Source organism: Ictidomys tridecemlineatus, chromosome 4 (genome assembly GCF_052094955.1).
Source record: "Ictidomys tridecemlineatus isolate mIctTri1 chromosome 4, mIctTri1.hap1, whole genome shotgun sequence".
Lineage (NCBI taxonomy): Eukaryota > Metazoa > Chordata > Mammalia > Rodentia > Sciuridae > Ictidomys > Ictidomys tridecemlineatus.
This window is the reverse complement of record NC_135480.1, coordinates 204912662-204933691: the sequence shown is the minus strand read 5'-3', so window position 1 is coordinate 204933691 and position 21030 is coordinate 204912662. Positions and strand designations below refer to the sequence as shown.

General features: G+C 58.3%; 1 protein-coding gene across 1 annotated transcript in view; it reads right to left on the bottom strand.

Annotated features, from left to right (window-relative positions):
* Positions 1-21030, bottom strand: part of Ass1 (argininosuccinate synthase 1) — a 45158-nt gene that overhangs the window by 1185 nt on the left and 22943 nt on the right. The window contains exons 10-15 of the mRNA XM_005321083.3: positions 19780-19870; positions 17001-17085; positions 16361-16425; positions 9369-9500; positions 4146-4302; positions 420-485 (exon numbers count right to left, since the gene is read on the bottom strand). Coding sequence (XP_005321140.1) covers positions 420-485; positions 4146-4302; positions 9369-9500; positions 16361-16425; positions 17001-17085; positions 19780-19870 — 596 coding nt within the window. The remainder of the gene's footprint in view (positions 1-419; positions 486-4145; positions 4303-9368; positions 9501-16360; positions 16426-17000; positions 17086-19779; positions 19871-21030) is intronic.

The following is a 21030-nucleotide window of genomic DNA, read 5'->3' as shown; positions in this document are numbered from 1 at the left end:
ACCCGAGTGGTGGAGAGCATGGCTAGGGGGTCTCCCACTAGACCTTCAGCCCAGGGCGGTGACATAATGGCTACTTTGTACTGCTAAGCCATTTCCTTGTCCACCCTGCCCAGGAGAGGAGTCCTGGGGTTGGAGGGGCGAGGGTGAGTGTCAGAGGCACAGGACAGGACAGGAGCCAGGAACCGGGACGCCAGGCTCTGCTGCAGCTGTTGGCTGTCACAGATGCCTTCGGCCCCACTGAGGATGGGAGTAGCTGGGTGCGGAGCAGGCATGGGGGCTACTGTGGGCACACAGACAAGAAGGTAGGTTTGTCCAGGGCAGGGCAGCCATCAGGGGAGTCAAGGTCCCATCAGAGCCTGTCCCCCCCTCCCCCGGCATCTGGGGACTCTGAGGACCCAGCAGGGCCCAGAGCTTCTCACCTGAGGGAGTTGATGTTGATGAAGCCGGTGGCATCCAGGGGCTCATAATCACCCTGCACGTTCATGCTGCAAGGAAGGTGGACGCCTGTCAGCCCACGGGGCCTTGTCCCCAATCAGAGGATGGCCCGGGGAGCTCCACCCTGTCAACACCCAGGCCTCTGTGGGTCCCCCCGGCTCCCACACTGTGGCTTTTCACGGAATTCCAGGAGCCCTATTCTGGGCTGGCACGGGCCACAAGGTCCCACAGGGCTCCCAGTAGCCTCTTCCCGGTGCACAGTGACAGGCAGGGGGCTGCCAGGTCTCGGGAGGGGACTCAGTCAGAACCCACCCCATGGAATCCTCCTCTAAGCCAGAGCGTGCCATCTGCAAACCAAGGAGGCCTCCGAGCCAGCTCTGCCCCCAGGGCAGTGGGCGGCTCAGAGAGGGTCCAGGAAAAGTTGAGGACATTCAGTGGCCCCAAGGGGCACAGACTAGAGCAGCCCGATGGTCCCTCTCAAGCTGCAAGGATGCCAACAGCTACAGCACCAGCATCTCAGTAAAGTCACCGTTTCCCTTGCTTGTCCCCAAGCCAGTCCCCCTAACCCACCCTGGAACCTGGGCGTCCACCACCTGAACAGTGCCGGTCACAGGCTGCAGGACAGCCTCTGCCGGCGCCACCCTCCAGACCCGACAGCCTTCCTCTTCCAGCCTTCTCCCCCGACCCCACCCCCATGGCAGTCCTTCACGTCTGCCAGGCTGGGTTCTCAGGCTGGCTCTGCTGCCACCGCGGGGGAGCCTCACACAGGCTCCTGGGGCTGCAGTCAGTGGTGGCCGTTCACAGCGACACAGCCAGCTCTACAGGGCACCATGGCTGGGACTTGTCGAGCACACTGCCTTGCCCAGGCTGGGCGTCCACCACAGACATGGGTCCAAGAGACCCATCGCCCAGCACCTGATTAGTAACTGCACTCGGGGCGCCACGGTCTCAGGCGACTCTACCAAGCCACCCTGAGCTTCTGAGAGCAAGGGGTCCCCGACACGTCCCACTCGGAATCAGTCACTTGTCTTCATGTTTGCAGAACTCCAACCTCAGGATGACCTCAGTCTCAAGGTTCTTGGTGACAAGGAGGTGGCCTGTCCCCTCAGGAGCCCTCTTTGGGGAGAGGGAGGGAATCTGTCACTTTCTGCAGTTCTGAAGCTGTGGCTCTGGCTGGCTCTTGGTGGACTGTGGACTTTCCACTGGAGCAAACTCTGCTCTGCCCTCCCAGACCCTGCATCTTGTGCAGGGCTTGGGCCCTGCCTCCCAGGCCCTGCAGCAGGGACATGGAATGCTCCAGAAGCCACCCCATGCTGCTCCTCCCTTAACCCCACCTCCATCTCCAGGGCCCCCTTCCTGCAGGGGAGCAGCTGCTGGGCTTCCATACACCCCTCACTAAGGAAAGGCTGGGCCAAACCAGACCACCAGCCTCCTCAAATTGCTTTAGCAGACCTTGCTTGGGGTGGTGTGAGGGGACACGAATGTCTAAACACCCCCCCCCCACCACCACCAAACCACAGAACAGGCTTTGGATAGCCAGCCTCATCCCCATCCTCATATCCCCCGCTTTGCAAGGACCCAGGACTCAGCCTGGGAAAGATGGGTTGCAGAGTCCTTCCCCTCCCTGTCCACAAGGCGCACTGTCCTCGACTACTGCCCCTCCCAAGTCCAAACAAATTCTTGCCAGGTGCAGTGGTGCACACCTGTAATCCCACCAGCTTGGGAGGCTGAGGCAGGAGGATGGCAAGTTTGAGGCCAACCTCAGCAACTCAGTAAGACCCTGTCTCAAAACAAAAAAATCAAAAGGTCTGAGGATGTGGCTCAGTGGCAAAGCATCCCTGGGTTCGATCCCTGGCACCAAACAACCACAAAATCTCCAAATTCTCCCACCCCCATCCAAGGTGGGGCCCTTCTAGATGGCTCCAACAACCCCTGCAAAGAGGAGCCCACTGGGAACAGACTTGTCCCACGAGGCCACAAGAGTTTCAAGAGGTGTTTCTGGGGAAAGAAAAACCTCTTTTTAAAATTGTGGTTTGGGGTATGTTGTGGGGGGAGGTGGAAAAAGAGTTTACAATGATTTTTTTCGCCTCCCCTGACGGTCTGCAGAAAACCTCTGTGCTTTTATTTTTGCTCATTCGAGTGGCTCTGACCTGCTCTATAATTACGTTACTTTCTACCCACTGTGCCGCGGCATTTCCAGTTCTGCTACCTCTCGCGGCTTCCTCGCTGGTCCCCGTGAGGCTGTCACTCAGGGGCTTTCAAGGCAGCGATGTAGAAATCAAAAAGAAAAGGGAAATGGTCGGAGACACAGTGAGAATAAATGCTTCTGCTTTTTTCTCTTTTTTTCCCCCTTTCCCTTTTTACTTTATTCATTTAATCTCCCTCAGTGAGACTGTAAGGCTTAATGAAGGGTTGGACAGATTATTAGAGGCTGCTGATTGGGAGGGGGAGGGAAGAAAGAGCCAGAGAGAGAAAGAGAGAAGATAATTTGACATTTACCCCGACTGATCTAAACTGATTCGGTTATATTTATGGCTTATAAAGTGTTTAGAAAGATTGAAGGGGGGGCAACTCAACATGGCAAGGAGAAGGGAAAGAAAAAAATAATATTGACTGCTAAACAAAACTCGTACCTTAATTCCCAACCGGCCTCCGGGAGGGAAGAGCTGGCCTGGGCCTGAGCTGGGCCGGGGTGGGGGCCCATGCCAGGTGGGGCTGCCTGGCCCTCAGGGGTTGCTCCCCACCCTGGTTTGGCCAGGTGACCTGGCTCCCCAGGGAAGGCAGAGCCCCCAGGCTGTTGCAAACCCAGGAGTGGATAAGACTGGGCTCTCCCTGGTCCCCCAGCTCCCTGCACCGCCTGGTCTTGGGGGAAGCTCCTTGAGGCTCTGAGGTTGGCTCCCTCCTCTGGGCGGCCGCCTCGTGGCCCAGCAGGCCTGCCGCGCTCCCAGGCTTCAGCCCAGTTTCCCCCCTTGTGAGACCCACGTGTCCTCGGCCGACCAGCTGGTTCTGCGGGCTGCCTCAGAAGACCTGCGCCCAAGGCATCTCAGCCGACATGCATGAGCCTTCAGGGACATCCCCTGGACTCGGCTATTGCTACCCCCATGCTGCTCCTGGCCCCCCAAACCAGGACGCCCGGGCCTCCCACCTCCCTCCACTTCCAAGGACTTTCAGAGCCACCTCCTAACCTTGTCAAATCTGTCTGTTCACGAGGTTTTTTTTGTTTGCATCAGGGATTGAACCCAGGGGCACTCAACCACATTCAAGCCCTTTTTATATTAGAGACAGGGTCTCACTGAGTTGCTCAGGGCCTTGCTAAGTTGCTGAGGCTGGCTTTGAACTTGTGATCCTCCTACCTCAGCCTCCAGAGCCGCTGGGATGGCAGGCGAGCGCCAAGGTGCCCGGCCAGGCTCCGGACGTCTGCATAGCTCTCTCCCTGGACCGCCCCCTCAGGTTCACTCCTGCGGTTCCAATCCAGGCAGCATCTCCACAACCCCAGTTTTAGACCAGCCATGGCACCCTGTCCTGCCTCCCAATCCATTGCCATCTTTCTCATTCCACATTCCGGGGATGGTTAGGTGGGTACCCAGGTAGTGGTCCTCCACGACACCTCACCTGCTCTGGGTACGCATGTGACAAGTGCTCTGGCACACATTTACTGAGGAAGCCAGTCAGATGTGACACTGGACAGGAGGCGGAGAGGGCGCACCTACCTCACCAGCTCCTCATTGTAGAGAGACAGTGGGGACTCCCGGCCGAGGATGTACACCTGGCCCTTGAAGACGGACACCTGCACCTTCCCTTCCACCCGCTCCTGGGACTTGGCGATGCAGTGGCGCACAAATTCACACTCAGGGCTGTGCCAGAAACCTGCGGGGAGGAAAACACAAGGACACTAGGGAAGGTCCCTGCTGCCTGCCTCGGCCAGGGCTACGGGAGGATGGGGCTATGGGAAGGACGTGATTTGTAAATGGCCGGAGAGGAACGTGCTCCCCAGCCCTGTCCTGTGACCTTGCAAAGGGCGTATGGGTGACGAGGGGAATTTCTTATCCCTGAAATGCTGTCCCTTCCTCAGGGTAAGAGGACAGTGGCCACAGACACTTAGGCAGTGTCATGGCCAGGCAAGGGACACTTGGCTCGGCCCAATAGGGGTTCCAGTCTTGCTGGGGAGGGCAGGGACCTGGGACGGGTGGAGGCCCATGCCCCTGGGGCGAAGCAGCACAGGAGCCCAGGACAGGCAGCTGGGTGGTGTTCAGGATGTGCATGGCCTTCGTCTCCTTGCCCCATTTCCCCACCTGTGAGTGGGGGGACAGGGCTGCTTCTGGGAAGAGCTGGGCTGCGGCGGAGCAAGCGGGGTTCGGGAGGGGCCCCAGGCATGCATGGTGCCAGTGGGGCCTGGGCTCTGCTCCTGCCCTGAGCCAGCAGCTTTCCTCCACGGCTGGAGAGTCAGGAGGCCTGAGAAATGCCCCATGAGCTCCAGGTGCTCAGTCTCATTTGTCCTGTCCTCGGTGGCCAGCTCAGACCTACGGCACCACAAACCACCTCCCGTCTCTGCCGAGGAAGGCGAGGACCAAGAGGGTGCAGGTGGCCAGGGCCAGGCTGGGGGAGGGACAGCCCTGGGAGTAGGGTTTCTGTGAAACAGAGCTGGGAAGGTGAGCCCACCTGGGGGCAGCTGCAGGCCAGATGGTGGGAGATCCCTGCCCTGATAAGGGGCTGGGTCAGCCCAGGGACCTTGGCTATTGTTGGAGCAGGGCCTGGGGGCACCTGCAGCGGCTCAGCTCTCCGTGGGAAAGGGGCAGGCCTCTGGGTGGGGTCCTGTGACTTGCAGAGGTGTGGGGGAAGAGGTGGGGTCCTCACTCTGCAGCGTCCTGGCCCACCGTGACTTGTTTTCCTCGTTGACACAGTGAGAGACTGACTGCTCTCCAGGCTGCAGACTCAGTGAGAGCGCGCCCAGGGCACAGGGAGCTTTGATCTGCGGTTTGGCACCGCGACCTCTGCCAGCACTTCCTGTGCACAGTGAGGCAGAGGACCAGAGATGGAAAGGGCCTGTCCAAAGCCACACAGCAAGACCACGGAGGAACCCGGGTCTGACGGAGCATTCTTAAGTCTAGCGCGGGGCTTTCCCAGCATACCACTGGACCCCCATGGGAGGGGACAGTGTCCTTTTCCCTCTGTCTATTTTATTTGGGATAATTAGCCCCTGAAGTTCCCGGGCTGGAAGGCAGGTGGAGATGGAGCTAGAGATAGTGCAGTAGAGATGGGTGGGGGCAACTGGCCTGCGCTTTATCTCCCGCCTCCACCTGGGAGGGGGGCTTTGGCTCAGGTTTCTTTTTCCAGGGGACCTGGCCTGGGATGAGGACCGTGACACTGGTCCAAGCTGCCTGGGGGGGACCCGCCTGTGCTGTGGGTGGGGCCTGGTGCCCTCGAGGCCCAGCCCAGCCCTCTACACACACGGTCCTTCTACCTGGGACTCCGTGGAGTTGTGCATTGTACCCATTTCACTGCTGAAGAAACCGAGGAGAGGGGAGAGGAGGTGAGCTACGCCCCCCAAATGACCTGCTCCTCCCTTGGTCTCCTCCAGGGAACTGCAGCTGGGGTCCTGCAGGGAGACCAGGACATCTGGGACAGGGGAGGGGGAGAGGGAGCTGCCCAGACACAGCCAGGCAGAGGCAGGGAGGCGATGGTCACAGAAGTCGGGGCATGGAGGGGAGGGGCTGGGCACGTGAAGGGCCTCCCCCTGCTCCTGTGCCTCAGTTTCCCCCCACCCTGTGCCCTGAGGCCACCGGGCACCAGGGAAGCTAGGTGCTGCAGCAGAGTGGTGGTTCCGCAGAGGAAACATACAGGACTGGGAAGAGAGCCGGCTGCCTCCCGCCTGGCGCCCTGCAGTTTGCAGGAGGGGAAACGGAGGCTCAGGGAGGAAGGCCGTAAACCAGCCAGAGGCCTGACCCCGTCTCCGCCTCCACGCTCAGAATCCAGGCCAGGCGTTCACTTGGCTTCTCCACTCCTGCCCAGACCAGAGGCTGGACAGGGTCCATGTGAGAGAGACGGGGTGATGAGAAGCCAAGGCACAGGGAGGGAAAGTGGGGTGCTGGGGCCAAGCCCGGGTCTAGGCACAGGGAGGGAAAGTGGGGTGCTGGGGCCAAGCCCGGGTCTAGGCACAGGGAGGGAAAGTGGGGTGCTGGGGCCAAGCCCAGGTCTTGCACAGGGAGGGAAGTGGGGTGCTGGGGCCAAGCCTGGGTCTACAGCTCTGTGTGCCCCTTGGGAGAAATCACATAAATGGCCCCCTTGGGGCTGTGGGGGAATGGTGGCTGCTGGAGGCTGGCTGGGAGGCCCATGGGGCCGGGACATCGCAGGACCTGGGCAAAGTCAAAGCCAGCCAGAACCACCTGGGGTGAGCCTGACTCCCCATCCTCCCTCTCCTCCACTCTGTGGTTTTGTTTGCTTTTAAATCTCCTAATGGCTATAGCTCATTTTGGGATTTAGAGGGCTCCTGACCCAGGCAGTGTGGCGCAGAGGCATGGTGCCCGCAGCCCAGGACCGACCTGTGCCCCAGACACCCAGGGCTCCCCTGTCCTTGCTGTGGCACCCTGACCACTGCTTGATAAGGGTTCCCCTGGGATCCACTGGAGTGACCAAGAACTCGGTATCTGAGGCCAGCCTGTGCTGAGTTCAAGGCCACCACACAGAGCGTCATGACCTTCGACGACTGTCTTTGCCTGAGCCTCAGCTATGGTCAGACAGCGGCCCTTGGTTCCCAGTCCAGGGCCTGGCAGCGGGGGAGCAGGGGAAGCAACACCAGAGCTGCACTGGGCAAGGGGCCACCTGACTTCTACGGACACCCCCCCCGAACAGCAGGGCCAGGTGCCCTCTCCTCTGCTGCACCCCGCCACGTCTTAATGATGCTCCCATTTTGTAACCCAAATCTACCTTGCAGCGCTGAAATCCTGTGGTGCTCCCGAGCCGCAGGAAACAATGGCATTTAAACACCTGTACCTGGCAAGGGGGTCTCAGCTTCAAAGCTGTCTGCAACAATGCAGTGAGAAGTAACTCCAGCCCATGGTCCCCGCCCCTGAGACTCTGGGAGGAGCTATGGTGGATCTTGGAAGGGCAGGAGGAGAGGGGAGCAGCGCTTAGCTCAGGGAGTGATGATGATCATCAAGATGTCAAGGTCGCCCTCAGGCAGCAGCCTGTCCCCCAACAGCTCACAGGGCTGTTAGAAACAACTCCCCAAATCAGAGACACGTGACTATTCCAAACTGGGGGTCAGAAAACATCTTCTGTGTGTGGCCAGAAGGCCAATGCTTTAGGCTCTGTGGGTCCTTTGGTTTCTCAAAACTACTGGACAGCTGGGCACGGTGATGCTTGCCTATAACCCCAGCAGCTTGGGAGGCCGAGGTGGGAGGATGGCAAGCTCAAAGCCAGCCTCAGCAACAGCAAAGTGCTAAGCGACTCAGTGAGACCCTGTCCCTAAATAAAATGCAAAATAGGGCTGGGGATGTGGCTCAGCGGTTAAGCATCAAAACACTAGACAGCAGGTACAGGCCACATGGACACCAAGAGTATGGCTGTCCCATTAGAATCATTTATGGACACTGAAATATGAATTTTGTCGAATTTTCACAAGTCATAAAATAGCTTCCCAACTATTTAAAAATGTCAGCCAGGTTTGGGGGCACACACCTCTAATCGCAGCAGCTCAGGGGCCTGAAGCAGGAGGATCACAAGTTTGAGGCCAGACTCAGCAACTTACAGAGGCCCTAAGCAACCGAGTGTGACCCTATCTCAAAATAAAAATGCATTTAAAAAGGGCTTGGGGATGTAGGTCAGTGGATTGAACCCATGGGTTCAATCCCTATCCCTAGGACCAAAAATAAGTAAATAAATAAAATAAAAACATAAAAATCAGGGGCGGGATGGTGGCTCAGCGGTAGAGCACTCGCCTAGCACGGGCAGGACCCAGGTTTGATCCTCAGCACCACATAAAAATAAAGGCATTGTGTTGTGTCCATCTACACCTAAAAATAAACATTAAAAAAAAAAAACATAACAACTATTCTTAGCTCACGGGCTGAACAAGAACAGGTGATGGCTGGACTCAGGGGAATCCCTGATGTACAACATGGGCGTCAGCAGGCCTGATTCCAGCTCATGCCGATGGGCAAGGCGTGGGGCTGGGTCTGCTGGCCTGGAAGGTGGGTGCCAATGTCACCTGCTGACTCTTCCACTCATGGACTATGCCTGGGCCTGTGGCCACCGCAGTGGTTTCATGGTCAAGATCTGGCTCCTGCTGGGGGCAGTAGCGCACACCTATAAATCCCAGAAACTTGGGAACTGAGGCAGAAGGACCACAGACTCAAGGCCGACCTGGCGACTTAGGGAGGCCCTATCTCAAATAAAACAGAAAGGGCCGCCATGTGGCCCAGGGTGGAGTGCCCGCTCAGCATGGGGAGGCCCTGGGTTCCATGCTGAGTCCAGACTGGATTCCTGGTCCAGCGGCTCCCTCAGGCAGTAACCAGAGTGGCTCCAGGTTCTGCCTGGGGACAGTCTGACTCCGGGTCAGACCCTGCTGGGCCACTTCTGGCTAGGTCATTTGGAACAAACTCCTTCTCTGGGCTTCTGTTTTCTTATCTATAATAAAATGAGCCACAGGTTTCCTGGGCAACATGAGGACCCGTGGGATGGCCTGTGTCCCCCACGGCACCCAGCACCTGGCACATCTTGCTGCAGGCTGGCTCCTTGGGAATGAGACGGGACACTTCCCTGACATTGCTCTTACCAATCCCAGGGGGAGGCATTGGCCTCCCTTCTCCCTGGCCTCCCAGACCGCCTCAGCCTGCACCTTTCTCCAGCAGGCAGTGGGCGCGTGGGCCTAGAGAGGGGGGGGCAGAGCGCCTGGGGTGGGGGTGGGGGTGGGGTACGGAGGGAGAGTCACGCACCAGTGTATACCAGCTCCGCGAATTTCAGGCCCAGGCCCTGTTTGATTTTGCGCACCTCGCGATCCATGGTGAAGGCCTCGATATCTAAATGAGCGTGGTAAAGGATGGTCCCTGCTGGGGTCTCGTAGATACCTAGCCATTTTTCCAGGCAGGGGGAAAAGGAGAAAAAAGAGAGAAACACATGAAACCCAAACTGTCAGCAAATGACAAAAAAAAAAAAAATAATAATGACTCATCTGACAGGAGACAAGCCGGTCGGACCCATTCACTCCCAGCTTGCTGCAAAATGCGCCTGTCATTATGCTCATGCTGGGGCCACGACAGTCCACTCTGCGGCTTGTGGAGAAAATGTCTAGATGCCCCCCTTTGAAGAGGCCCGCAGACGTTGGAAAATGACAGGGTTTCGGAGCAGTTCCCCCCCTTCCCAATGCATGCCCACCGGCCTGCGCTGAAAACCTGTAATTAAACCAACTACGGAGGAGCCCAGGGCCCCAAATATCCCTTCCTTCCTTCCACCAGGGAGCCAGGGAGGGGGACGGCGGTGCGTGCACGCACATACACGCACCCGTGTGGACATGCATGCGTCCTCCATCAGTGGCCCGGGGCCAAGTGAGCACCTGGGCTGGCCCCACTGTACAGATGGGGAAACTGAGCCCTCGAGGAGAAGGAGCCCCTGAGCCCCTGGCCCAGTGCTGTCTGCTGCCCTGTGGGCCAAATGACCCTGGAGGCCCAAACCCAGAGGGTCAAGGGCATGACCCTTGCTCAAGTCTCCCCCTGTCAACCTGCTTGGGCCAGATGGTCTCCAAAGTGACACAGAAGTGCCTGCCCCTGGGCTGGACTAGGTCCGTCCTGCTACGCTTGAGGACAGAGACTGTGAGAGGCAGGATCGTCATCCATGCTTGGCTGGCCCAGGCCCTTTCTTGGACAGGCAGTGTGGCCTCTGTCCTGTGTCCCCTGTTCTGATGGGAGGGACAGTAGCCCTCTCCCCACAATTCCACCCTGAAAGTTTCCTTCCTCTGACCACATAACAACACTAGAGGCAGGATGTCAATCACCCTGAAAATGTACCTGTCACCTCTGCACACTAGGATTCGCACACCCACCGGGGCACATGCACAGGGCCCCAGACAGGATGCTGCCCAACGCCCTTGGCCAGAGGACAACACGGGAGTCCAGCCACACCATGGAACTCGGCTCCACCTTCCCAAGGAAGGACTTTCAGGGATGACCCAGGACTGGCGCTGAGTGCAGACAGCCAGTTACACGCCAAGGACAGACCCCACAGGACTCCAGAGGACCCCAGAGCAGCCACACATAGAAAGACAGAAAGCAGCTGCCAAGCAGCAGGACAAGCAGGGGACCGAGGTCTCGGGTGAGCCGGGAGTCAAACCCCACACAGAGATGGGGCTCGGATCTGGTCATCACGTGCCCTCCCCCCACTCCCTGTGGAGGCTGCAGCTCTGGTGCAATCTCCACTGTCCTTCTGCTTGTGACCTGTGGATGGGAAATGGCCCTGCTAACACCCCCCTTTATACAGGAGGCTCAAGCCCTCAACTCCCTCAGGACACATTGTCACTCTTGTAAATACGTTCAAACAGGTTCCAGTGTCGGCTTCTGCAAATTAGAGAGGGGCAGGAAGCCTGATGGAGGGAGAGACAGAAGGAGTGGGACAGAAGGGCCACTGCAGCGGCCTGAGAACAGGAGATGCCGGAACTCAGCACAGAAGCCGGGGTCACTCTTTGGGGGACAGGCTGGTTCCAGACAAGCCACCAAATCCACCGCCTAATAGTCCAGCAGTGTGTTTAGGAGGAGCTGAGTGCAGGAGGTTGGGAACACCTGCCCCCAAACACAGCAGAAATGCTGACTCAAGGCCAACTTTTCAATTACCCTAAACCTTCACCACCAAGAACAGAGTCATTTCCCAGGAGCCACCAAGATGCGAACGAAGCCGGCACCTCTCATCCTGGCAGAGCAGCAACTCAGTACTTCCTGGGTCTGAGTCAGGTCTCCTAATGATTTCCTTTTTCTTTTCTTTTCTTTTTTTTTTTTTTTTTTGGTACATTTTGAAAGAAACTAGAAACTTGCAAACCCGCCCTTGCACTAGTCACAGGTAGTGGTGGCAGCGCTGTCCTGGGCAGGCCGGTAGCAGGAGCCTCTGCAGTTGCAGCTCCCAGGGACCAGACAGCCGCCCTGGGCCTCTCTCCTGACTGGGACAAATGTAAGGCCAGAGCTGGGGCTGGAACCGCATCTTACAACCTCCTCCTTTACAGAGGGCCTGCTTGGCTTTGCTGGGGAACTTAGCCCCTCTTAGTGAGTTCTCTGAGCCCCAGGTGGGCAACCTGCCTGGAGAACTCAGGTTGCCAAGTTTCTGCGGCTCTTCCTCTGAGACCTGCCTGAAGGTAAGCGGAGACAGCTGTCCCTGCAGGCCATGCACACCAACGAGGTTTTTCCAGAGGAATGCGAAGGGCCAACCCCAAGGCATTATTTCCCCACAGGCCGGAGAGGGGCGGACACAGCCTAAGGTCCCCTAGCCACTGGCCCACAACAGGTGTCCCCAGGAAAACAAGGCCAGCAGCCCCAGGAACAAACAGTGCCCAGGGGGCAGAGGGGCCCGCAGAGCCATCTCCTCCTGCTCCCCCAGAGCACCCATGGCTGGGGGCCTCTGAGGCAGCTCCAGGAAGGGTCACAGCCATGACCCGCCGGCCTGATTAGGTTCCTGCTCCTTTCCATACGCGGTGTTAAAGTTAAACGTGGCTGATCAAAAAACTGGTTTTTAGGCTGCTGCTGGTGTGTGCACGTGTGCGCGCGCGTGTGTGCATTTTAAAGCTCTCTCCCCTCTCCGCAGGGGTGGGGGGCACAGATGATTTCTGTGTGTTTCTACTGGGGAAAAAAAAATGACTTAAAAAAAATTGGTGACAGAAACCTGATGCTAAAAGACTATGGATTCTGGCTTTTGACAGTCGGCATACAAACCACTGTGCAAAAGGAAGGAGGACGTGACAGCTGAGCCTCGCGTCGCCACGGAGCAGACAACAGACATCTTCGGAGTGACACGCACAGCGGCTCCAAGTGTCTATTTTCATCTCCCCGTGTTTACAGGGAAGACAGAGGTGTCAGCACCGCTCTGCGGAGCAGCTTCAATCACACCGTAATTACTGCCAAGAAGGTGGGGGAGGCGAGGAAGGAGGATGAAGAGCCGGGGGTGGCAGGCGGGGAGAGTGGACAAGGAGGAAGGTGGGACCACACAGCTGCTGCGGCTTAAATCCTTCTCATCAGCCCCAGGCTGCCAGGTTAGCCCGCGCTGAGGACTGGGAAGAATTGAGTGGAGCTGCCAAGCCGGCGGGGGGTGGGTGGGTGTTAGGCACCTGGGCCAGAGGCTCCAGAGGAAGGGATTTGGAAAGGCCAGGGGAAGGAGGTTGGCCGGAGCCCAAGGGCTCCCCTCTTGGTACCAGGGCCGAGGCTGGAGGCGGTTGCCATGGTGATGGGAGGCCAGTCGGGGTGGTGCCCAGCCACCCTCTGTGCTCCTGGCGCCTGTCCTGGAAACAGGGTGGATCTCTGAGGATGGCCACCGCAGGCTCTGGGACGAGAACCCCTCAGTTTCACAGGTCACCTACACTCTGCGTCTGGAATGTTCCAGCTGAGCAGAGCCTCTGGAGGGCTGGACAGGGGGGCAGCCCTGCTTCCTTCCTGACCAGAAAGTGGAGGGGCGAGGAGGAAGTGAGATGGGGGAAGGAAGAGGGGAGGGTCCCAGGGGATGAGCAAGGAAGCAGACTAGAGGGACCACAGGAAGAGGGGAGACCAAGAGAAGTGGGGCCCACACAGCGGGGAGAGAAGAGGGAGGGAGGCGGGTGGGCAGCCCAGAGCTGGCTGGAGGGGTCTGGGCCGGAGAGGAGGGGGAAGGTGAGCCGAAGGACATGCCGGCTCCTTCCCGGCTTCCCCCCTGCCCGCCTCCCCCTCTCCTCCCCACTGATTTCATTTACTTCACTTAATTAGCCCCCCTCCAGAGTTAAAAAGATAATGTGATAATGGCGATGTGAACAGCCACAATACAGGGGAGCCACTCCATCTGCAGACTCCCAGCCCTCTGTCCCTGACCCCATGGCCCCTAGCACCTCCTGACCACACCACCCCAGGCCCGGGTCCTGGCACTGACCAACTCCCTAGCTCCCCCTCCTCCCTGAAAAAACAAGCCCTTAACGAATTTCAATTACGAGCTTTGTAAAATCAATATAGATGACATTCCCCCTTGTACACTGAGATACCGACAATGGCATCGTCCAGCCATGCCCTCAATATAATTGGTGATTATCAGCATCTCCCGTTTCTGTCCACTTAATAAACACCTCATCACGGGGATCCACGACCCCTCACTCATTGTCTCTGTCCCTGCTTTCTCACAGAGAAATATTTGGAGTGGAGAAATAAAAACAGGTCCCTCCCCGAAGTCATCAAGTGAGAGGAAAACCATCAAGTTAGAACTTCTGAGGGAAATGACAGATCCTCCTCTAGGTGGAAGTCTCAGAGAGAGACAGCAACTTGCCCCAGGTCATCCAGCAGCGTCTTGGAATTGGAATCCTAATTTCCTTCCCCAGGATGGTGTGCTTGTCAGACTAAATTCTGTTCTTTTAGGGACAGTCCCCCATAGGTGCACACAGTACCTGTGCCGAGTGAGGATAGCTCAAGACGTTTTCCTCCACAAGTGGTGAAGAAGAACTAAGGGGGCTGGTACAAGCTGTTGATGTCACAACTCTGCCTTTCTGGGGGATGATGCTCCAGTCTACACCAGACCCAACCCCAATCCACTTCACAGGTGGAGGAGTCAAGGCTCCGGGCGCTCCATTGCTTCCCAATGGTAATGGGGCCAAGATCAGGACTCAAATCTTGACCTGATGTGTGCAGTGACGCATGCCTATAATCCCAGCTGCTGGGGAGGCTGAGGCAGGAGGATCTCTAATTTGAAACCAGCCTCAGCAATTTAGCAAGGACCTAGGTAACTTAACAAGACCCTGTCCCAAAAAAAAAAAAAAAAAAGAGCTGGGGATGTGGCTCAGCGTTAAGCACCCCTGGGTTCAATACCAGGTACCAAAACAAGAAGAAAAACAAAAAACAAACCTTGACTCTCAACACTGGATCTTCCATGTGCCTCCCCAGCTCTGCAGGGGCTCAGCCCCCATTAGCCCCCACCCACCACCTGGAGTACTCCTGCTCCACCCCCTCATTTGACCCACTGAAGTCTGTTCTACCACCACCCCTTCCAGGAGGTCCTCCTAGGATAGTACTACCCAGGCCTTCAGTACAGTTCTGCCCCCCCCACCCAGCAGGATGCCATTTCTCAATTGTAACAATCCTGATCAATTGATAGTGCCTGCCAACACCACTAAGCCACATCTGGAGTCAGCAGGAGCGTGCCACGATCGATTAGTGATGCCTACCATGGGCAAGGCAATGGGCAGAGTAGTGGACACGCCAGAGCCCACTGACCACACCCAGAGGGCCTAGGCTGCCTTTGTGCCCACCCGGCATCCCCTGAGGACTGGCCTCACCTGCGGAGCCCCTCCCTTGAGCCTGTTCCCCTATCCTGTTTCTCCTGGCCTTCCTCCTCACGCCTGCCTGGTCCTGCTGCCCTGGGCTGGGAGCAAGCCCTCTCCCCTGCTGGCCCTGGGTTTCCCCATCTGGAAAGTGAGGTGTTGGCCTCTGGTCCCCAAGGTCCTGCCAGCTGCCTCTGGAGGACGCCCATTGTGCCTGCTCCCAAGGGCAGGTGGAGACAAAGGGACATTTAATCAGATGTTAAATAGGTGAAGAGACAAAGGTGAGCAGGATAAAAGGGAGCAGCTAATTAGTGACATTGTTCTCCACAAGGCCTTCCCCAGCACTTCCATTGAGTGGTTTCTCATGGACAACAGCTGAGGGAGGAGGAGGGAGAGGCACCGAGGCTCCAACTGAAACAGGCTGGAGCCAGGACGACTCTGGTCCCAGCCTAGGGATGACTACATTACACCTGGGGAAACTGAGGCCCAGAGGGAAGTCCAAGGTCACTGAGTCAGGCTGGGCAAACCTGGGTCCAGAGCCCCGGACACCTGGCCTCCCAGACCAGCACCCTGGCTAACGGCTGAAATCTGGCCTGGGCCCTTGGGATTTTAGGAAGTTGGCGAAAACGTCCTGCAGGAGAAAGGGCCCTGGCTGCCTTGGCCTGGCCGTGCTCAGCTGCAGGAGCTTTGCAAGTCGACGCTGTGCAAGGTGACGTGAACACCCACCCAACACCACCGGCTGCTACAGGTCCCGGCGCCCAGTTTTGGGGTTCTCGCTTGCTGAGACCCCACCCTCCCCCCCCCAACGGCCCCTCAGAAGGAAAGCAGCACTGCTGCTCCACACCCGGCTGCCCCTCGGGCTCTGCCTGGGACCCCCTGGTTGGGCAGGAGGGGAGACTGAGTCCTGGAGAGGAGGGTGAGGTCAGTGAAATGGCAAGTGACAAAAGGAATCAGACTTCGGTTCCTTAGACAAGGCAGCAGCACCTGCTGGGCACTGGCCCCCCTCCCGGGGCCCTGCCAGGTGCAGCCAAAGTGGCAGCCACTCCAGTCCAGAGTAGATGCCTGCCGTCCCTGGGCTTCTCCCCACACCAGGGGTGAGGCGGGGACAGGCCCTCAGGCTTGGGCTGGCTCACAGCGCCCACCCCTGGCAGGATTCCTGCCCTGCCTGCCTGGAGAGCCACACGACACAGCTTTAATGACCACAAAATCGGCCCTGCACGGTCTGCCTCCAAACCTGGCCGACCCGCCCCTGACACAAGAGAGGGTGACCTCAGGGCCTGGCCCCAGGCCCTCGGAGCCTCTCCCAGGCCCTCAGGGCCCTCCCCAATCTTGGGCAGGTCCTCTCATAACACTCTGGGAAGCCAGCGGCAGAGGCCATCATCCTACTTTGCTGGAGAGAAATCTTCTGGGCGTCTCTGGGGGCTGGCTGCAGTGGCACACTGCAGGAGAGCTGGGCCCACTCACCTCGGGACTTCATTCCAATGAAGCGGTTCTCCACAATGTCGATGCGGCCCACACCGTGCTTGCCCCTGTGGGGAGGAGAGGTCACTTGGATTCAGACACTGATGCAAGGCTTGGGTCAGATGCCACCCACAGGGCTGGGCTGGGGCTGACACAGAGGGCACAAGGTTGGTTGCACCCACCCCAGAGCCTGTGTGGCACATTAGCCTCCATCTCAGGCTCCAGGACTCAGAGGACATCCGAGCCAGGGACCTGGTCCAAGTGCCCACTGGTTGAGTAAACTGAGGCCCAGGGGAGAAGAGACTGCCTGGGCGACTGGGTTCAATCGCTTCTTGGGCTGTCTTTCGGGGCCCCACGTCTCCCCACACTCATCTTCCCTGATCCAGCGGAGGGCTGGAAGCCCCCGTGCCCGACCAACCCCAGGAGGCCACAGACCCCTTGGTTGCCATCTTTGTAGGCTAAAGGGTTTAAACAGGGACTGCAAGGGCTCTCCTGGCAAACCCATCACCGTGGTCCAGGAGACCCTATGCCTATGGGGCCAGGACACGGCCTGTCCTCCTCAGCCCCTGAACCCCAGCTGTGACAGTTAGTGCCTGCCCAAGAGGATGGTTCCCGGGTGGCCAGGCAGGCTGTGGGCACTCACGCGACTTCATTCAGGTACATGAAGAGCTCCAAGGAGGTCTGGTGAGTGGTGCCATCCTTGACATTGGTCACCTTCACAGGGACCCCTGGGGGCAGGAGGAGAGGGCAGTGGGCCTCTGGGACTGGAGCTGGGCTCTGTAGAGGAGCCTGCGCCCGCCACCCCGCCCTCTCCCTGTCCTTGCAACGCCTTAAATGCATGTGACAGATATAGAGTCCAAATGACTCCTTCAAAGCCCTGTGCAGGTTGAGGCCCGCTGGGGGGAGAGAAGGGGCGAGAGAGCCCCCCAGAATGAAAGGGAAAATGCAATAAAAACGCTAGCAGGCCCCCTCCCATTCTCTGTGCCCCTTTTGCATTTAGGGACTGTGAAATTGGAACCAGGCCCTGAACTAATTGAATTTCACGCTCCACCATTGTCTTACACAGGGAGCACCTTCTGTCCCACCAGTTGCCCGGGGCCGCCTGGCCGAGGTGCGGCTGGGCGCGCGCACGCGCACACACTCAGCCCCTGCCACGGCTGTCAGGCGGACCCCTGCGCCCCAGCCCGACACCCCAGACCCACACACAGCCATCTGATTGATGGGGGCGAGCCGGTGCCCGTTCTGGCAGGCGGGGTGTCGGGGACGCCCATGAATTCTGAGAAGTGGGGTCCAGTGTGGCAGGAGGGCTGGAGGGAGGCGGTCGTGGCTCGGCCAGGAAGGGCCGTGTCAAGGGGGGCGGCGAGGTGGGGGCGGTGGGTGGGTTCGGGGTTGACTTTGAATAGCAAGGGGCACCTTCCCGAGCGGTGTGAAATGAGCAATAAATGTATTAGAGGGCTAACAAGAGAGCTGTAACAGTGACAAAGGAAAGCTGTTCAAAGTTGGCGCTAATCCCCCACCCATCTGCCCGGCTCATTACCATGTAGCGAGCCATCGGGTGCCAATCAGGGCTCAATAGCGGCTTTGGAGTCTTTATTAGCCAGCCGCGGCTTGGAGGGGCTTCGCTCAAGCCGCTGTCAGCCTCGCCATTCTTAACCCCCATTTCCAGGGGTTTTATAACTTGGTTGTAAATTGCTATTAAATGTAAGTCTGCCCAATAATGAACCTTAAGCCCCTCTCGCCACCCCCCGCCTCTCCCCGCTGCCTTTCTCTCCCTCCCGGGTCCTATTATGGGCCTTCACTGGGGCCGTGGATGGGGCCTGCCCGGGAGAAGAGGGGACATTGTTGGTGCGGCTGCTGCAGAAAGCCTCTTAGCGTTTAAAATAGTTAATAATTAGATTAAAACTTCAAATAAATTAACTAGAGAGTGAATGGGGACCAGGCAGGGGAGGGTTCCTCCCTCTCTCTTTTTTTTTTTCCCCCTTCCAGACTGTCCCCAAATCCTCATAATGGATCATGTTTCTTCCCCAGCTCAGCCCACAGGGCTGCCCTGTTCCTTCAGGTAGGACTGCCAGAGCCTGGTGCCAGGGACCATCAGCCACCTTCTGTTCACCTGTCCCCATTGCTTTCCTGGGCTCTTGGGGTTCCCACACAGGAGGGCAGGATGTGCTGCCTGGTGCCCCACCATCTTCTCAGGGATGACCCTGTGCCTGCGGGCCAGGCCTGGGCTGGGGAGCAGGCACAAAAGGACCCAGGACTCCAGCTGCCCAGGGGTCCACCTAGGTCCTAGCAGCCCCGTCTTTGGGGCATGGAATTCAAGGGTTTGAACAGTGATGGAGTTGCTCACTGACTTGGCCGGGCTCTTGGGAAAGGCCCAGAAGAGACTCACTGAGTACTAACAGTATGGAGACCTTACAGCATCCGCTCAGCACCTGTGAGCATCTCCTCTATGGCTCGTGTTACCTGAGGCCCAGGGGTGCCGGTGTGACTACTAAGTGACTGCTTCTCTCGCCCTGTCCTATCTCTGAGGTGCCCTGGGGAAAGGCTGAGCTTTGGAGCCCCTCTCTCTGGTCTCTGTCCCCTCCTGGCAGATGTGAGTGGATGGATGGGCTAGCCCCCTTGGGCTTGGGATGGCCTCAAACTCCTCTTGGTTCCTCTAGCTCCTGCTCAGCACCACCTCCTCCAGGAAGCTTTCCTGATCTCTGCAGCCTACTGGAAAGGTCCTCTCCTCAGACCCTGGCACCCTCGCTCTGAACTGGGTCCTGCTCCTCCTGTCACCAGGCGTGCCTTGCCTTCCCCTCCCTCCTTCACAGCAAGCGATGAAGGCTGGGCATGCAAACCAGGCCGGCAACTATTTCTCTGACAGCAGCGGGGTGAGGGGAGACCAGGATCCCCCCACCCCAGCTCCATCTGTGCCTGGGGCTGGGGGGTGGCCAGAGCTGGGCAGCTAATTTAGGACTGGCCAAGGCTTAAGAAGTGGAGCAGAGGGGCCCTTGCGTCCAGCTGTATCGGATCTGCCATTCATTGAGCACCTGCCCTTGCCAGCCAGCTCTGCTGCGGGTCATTTCCCATACGGACCTCCTTCCACACCAGGAAAACAGCAGGCACCTTGTATCCCCAGGTCAAGGTGGGGAAACTGAGACCCAGGAAAGTCAAGTGACTTTCCCAAAGTCCCAGAGTATCTGGCAGGTGGCTGCTCAGAGGCTGGAAGTTTGGATTTCCCCTCCCAAGCCTCGGGGTGTGCATGGGTCACACTGTCTGGGGATGGAAACTGTTGGGACCTTGCAGCCCCTGCCTGAATTCTGGCTTCCAGGAACTCAGGAGAGGTGAGAGGACTTAGAACCCAAGCAGGGAGCAGAGGGAGCCAGAGCCCTGAGCCTCAGCCCCCTTCAGGTCCCAGGGGTGCCGGGCGGTGCTCGACCTACCTTTCTTGAATTCTATCTCCAGGACGTCAGGGGTATTGGGGGTTTTGGCTGGGTCCTGGGTCTTTGTGTAGAGTCCTGGAGGCGCTGGGTTCTGACAAAAGAGAAAGAGGTTGGAGGGTGGAGAGTGCCCAGCCCGCGGGCAGGAAAGCTGCACCCTACCTCCTGCACCCACGCCCCTCTCCAGGACAGGAGGCCTCTGGCAGGCACTTCCCCGCCATCCCGGCGGGTCCAGCAGGCTTCCCAGCCCCCAGCCCAGAGCTGGCCCCGCTGCCAGGGGCCTGGGAAACAAAGGGCTCAAGAAATCAGACAATTTTTCCCCTCAACTTGATCTCATCTTTTTCTTCGACGCCCCCACAGCTGGAGGTAGAATAGCAGGAGAGAAACAAGTCAGGCAGGAAAAAGTGCGACTTTGCAGGAGCGGCCGCGTTCCGCGGGCTTCCCGGGAGCCGCACGCACGCTCTCGCAGGCGCCGGGAATTGGGGTTTATTCCGCGATGACCGCAAAGCTAATGACTGCGCGTGACCCCAGCAGGTGCTCCGGCGGGCCGAGCTGTCCCCGGGGTCCCCGAGGTTAATACTCACAGGGAGAAAAGAGAAGAGCAAAGCAAAAACCATTTGAAAACACATCAACCTTTATGTATATTTGTTCTCGGGCGCGTTGGAAAATGGGCCTCGTCTTGCGGCAGAGGAGCGGGCATTCTTGCTGCCCGGGACTCTCGATTCCCGGCAGCCTCTGGGGGCCCCAGCTCCACCCGGCTGCAGTTTGGACACTTGCCGTGCTGGGGACAGGGACCCATGGGACCTGCCTGCTCAAGTTCCTCCTGTGCCCAGCTGCTCTGCGCACCTGCTGATGTCCCGCCAACAGGGTCCCTTACATCTGTGCCTTTCAAAACCGGGTGCCCATTCACGTGTGGCCTTTGCTTCTCAGCAGCCTTGTCTGGTAAGAAGGCCAGACCCCACCGCCTCATCGACAGGCGAAGCCACAGAGCCTGTGGGCCAGCACTGAGTTGCAGCAGTGTGTTCTGGAGGGATGGATGGTCCGTGTCCAGCTGGAGGCTGGGAACACCTGATTGTTGGCGTTTAGAGTGGTGGAAAATACTCCAGGCTAGAGGCCAGACCTCAGGCTTCGGGGCCTTGAGCAAGCTGCCTTACTTCCTTCTGCCTCAGTTCCCTCATCTGTAAAATGGGGGGATGACACCCCCATAATTTAAGTGCCTAGACGGATTCTTACTGGACTCGAAAACATACCAGA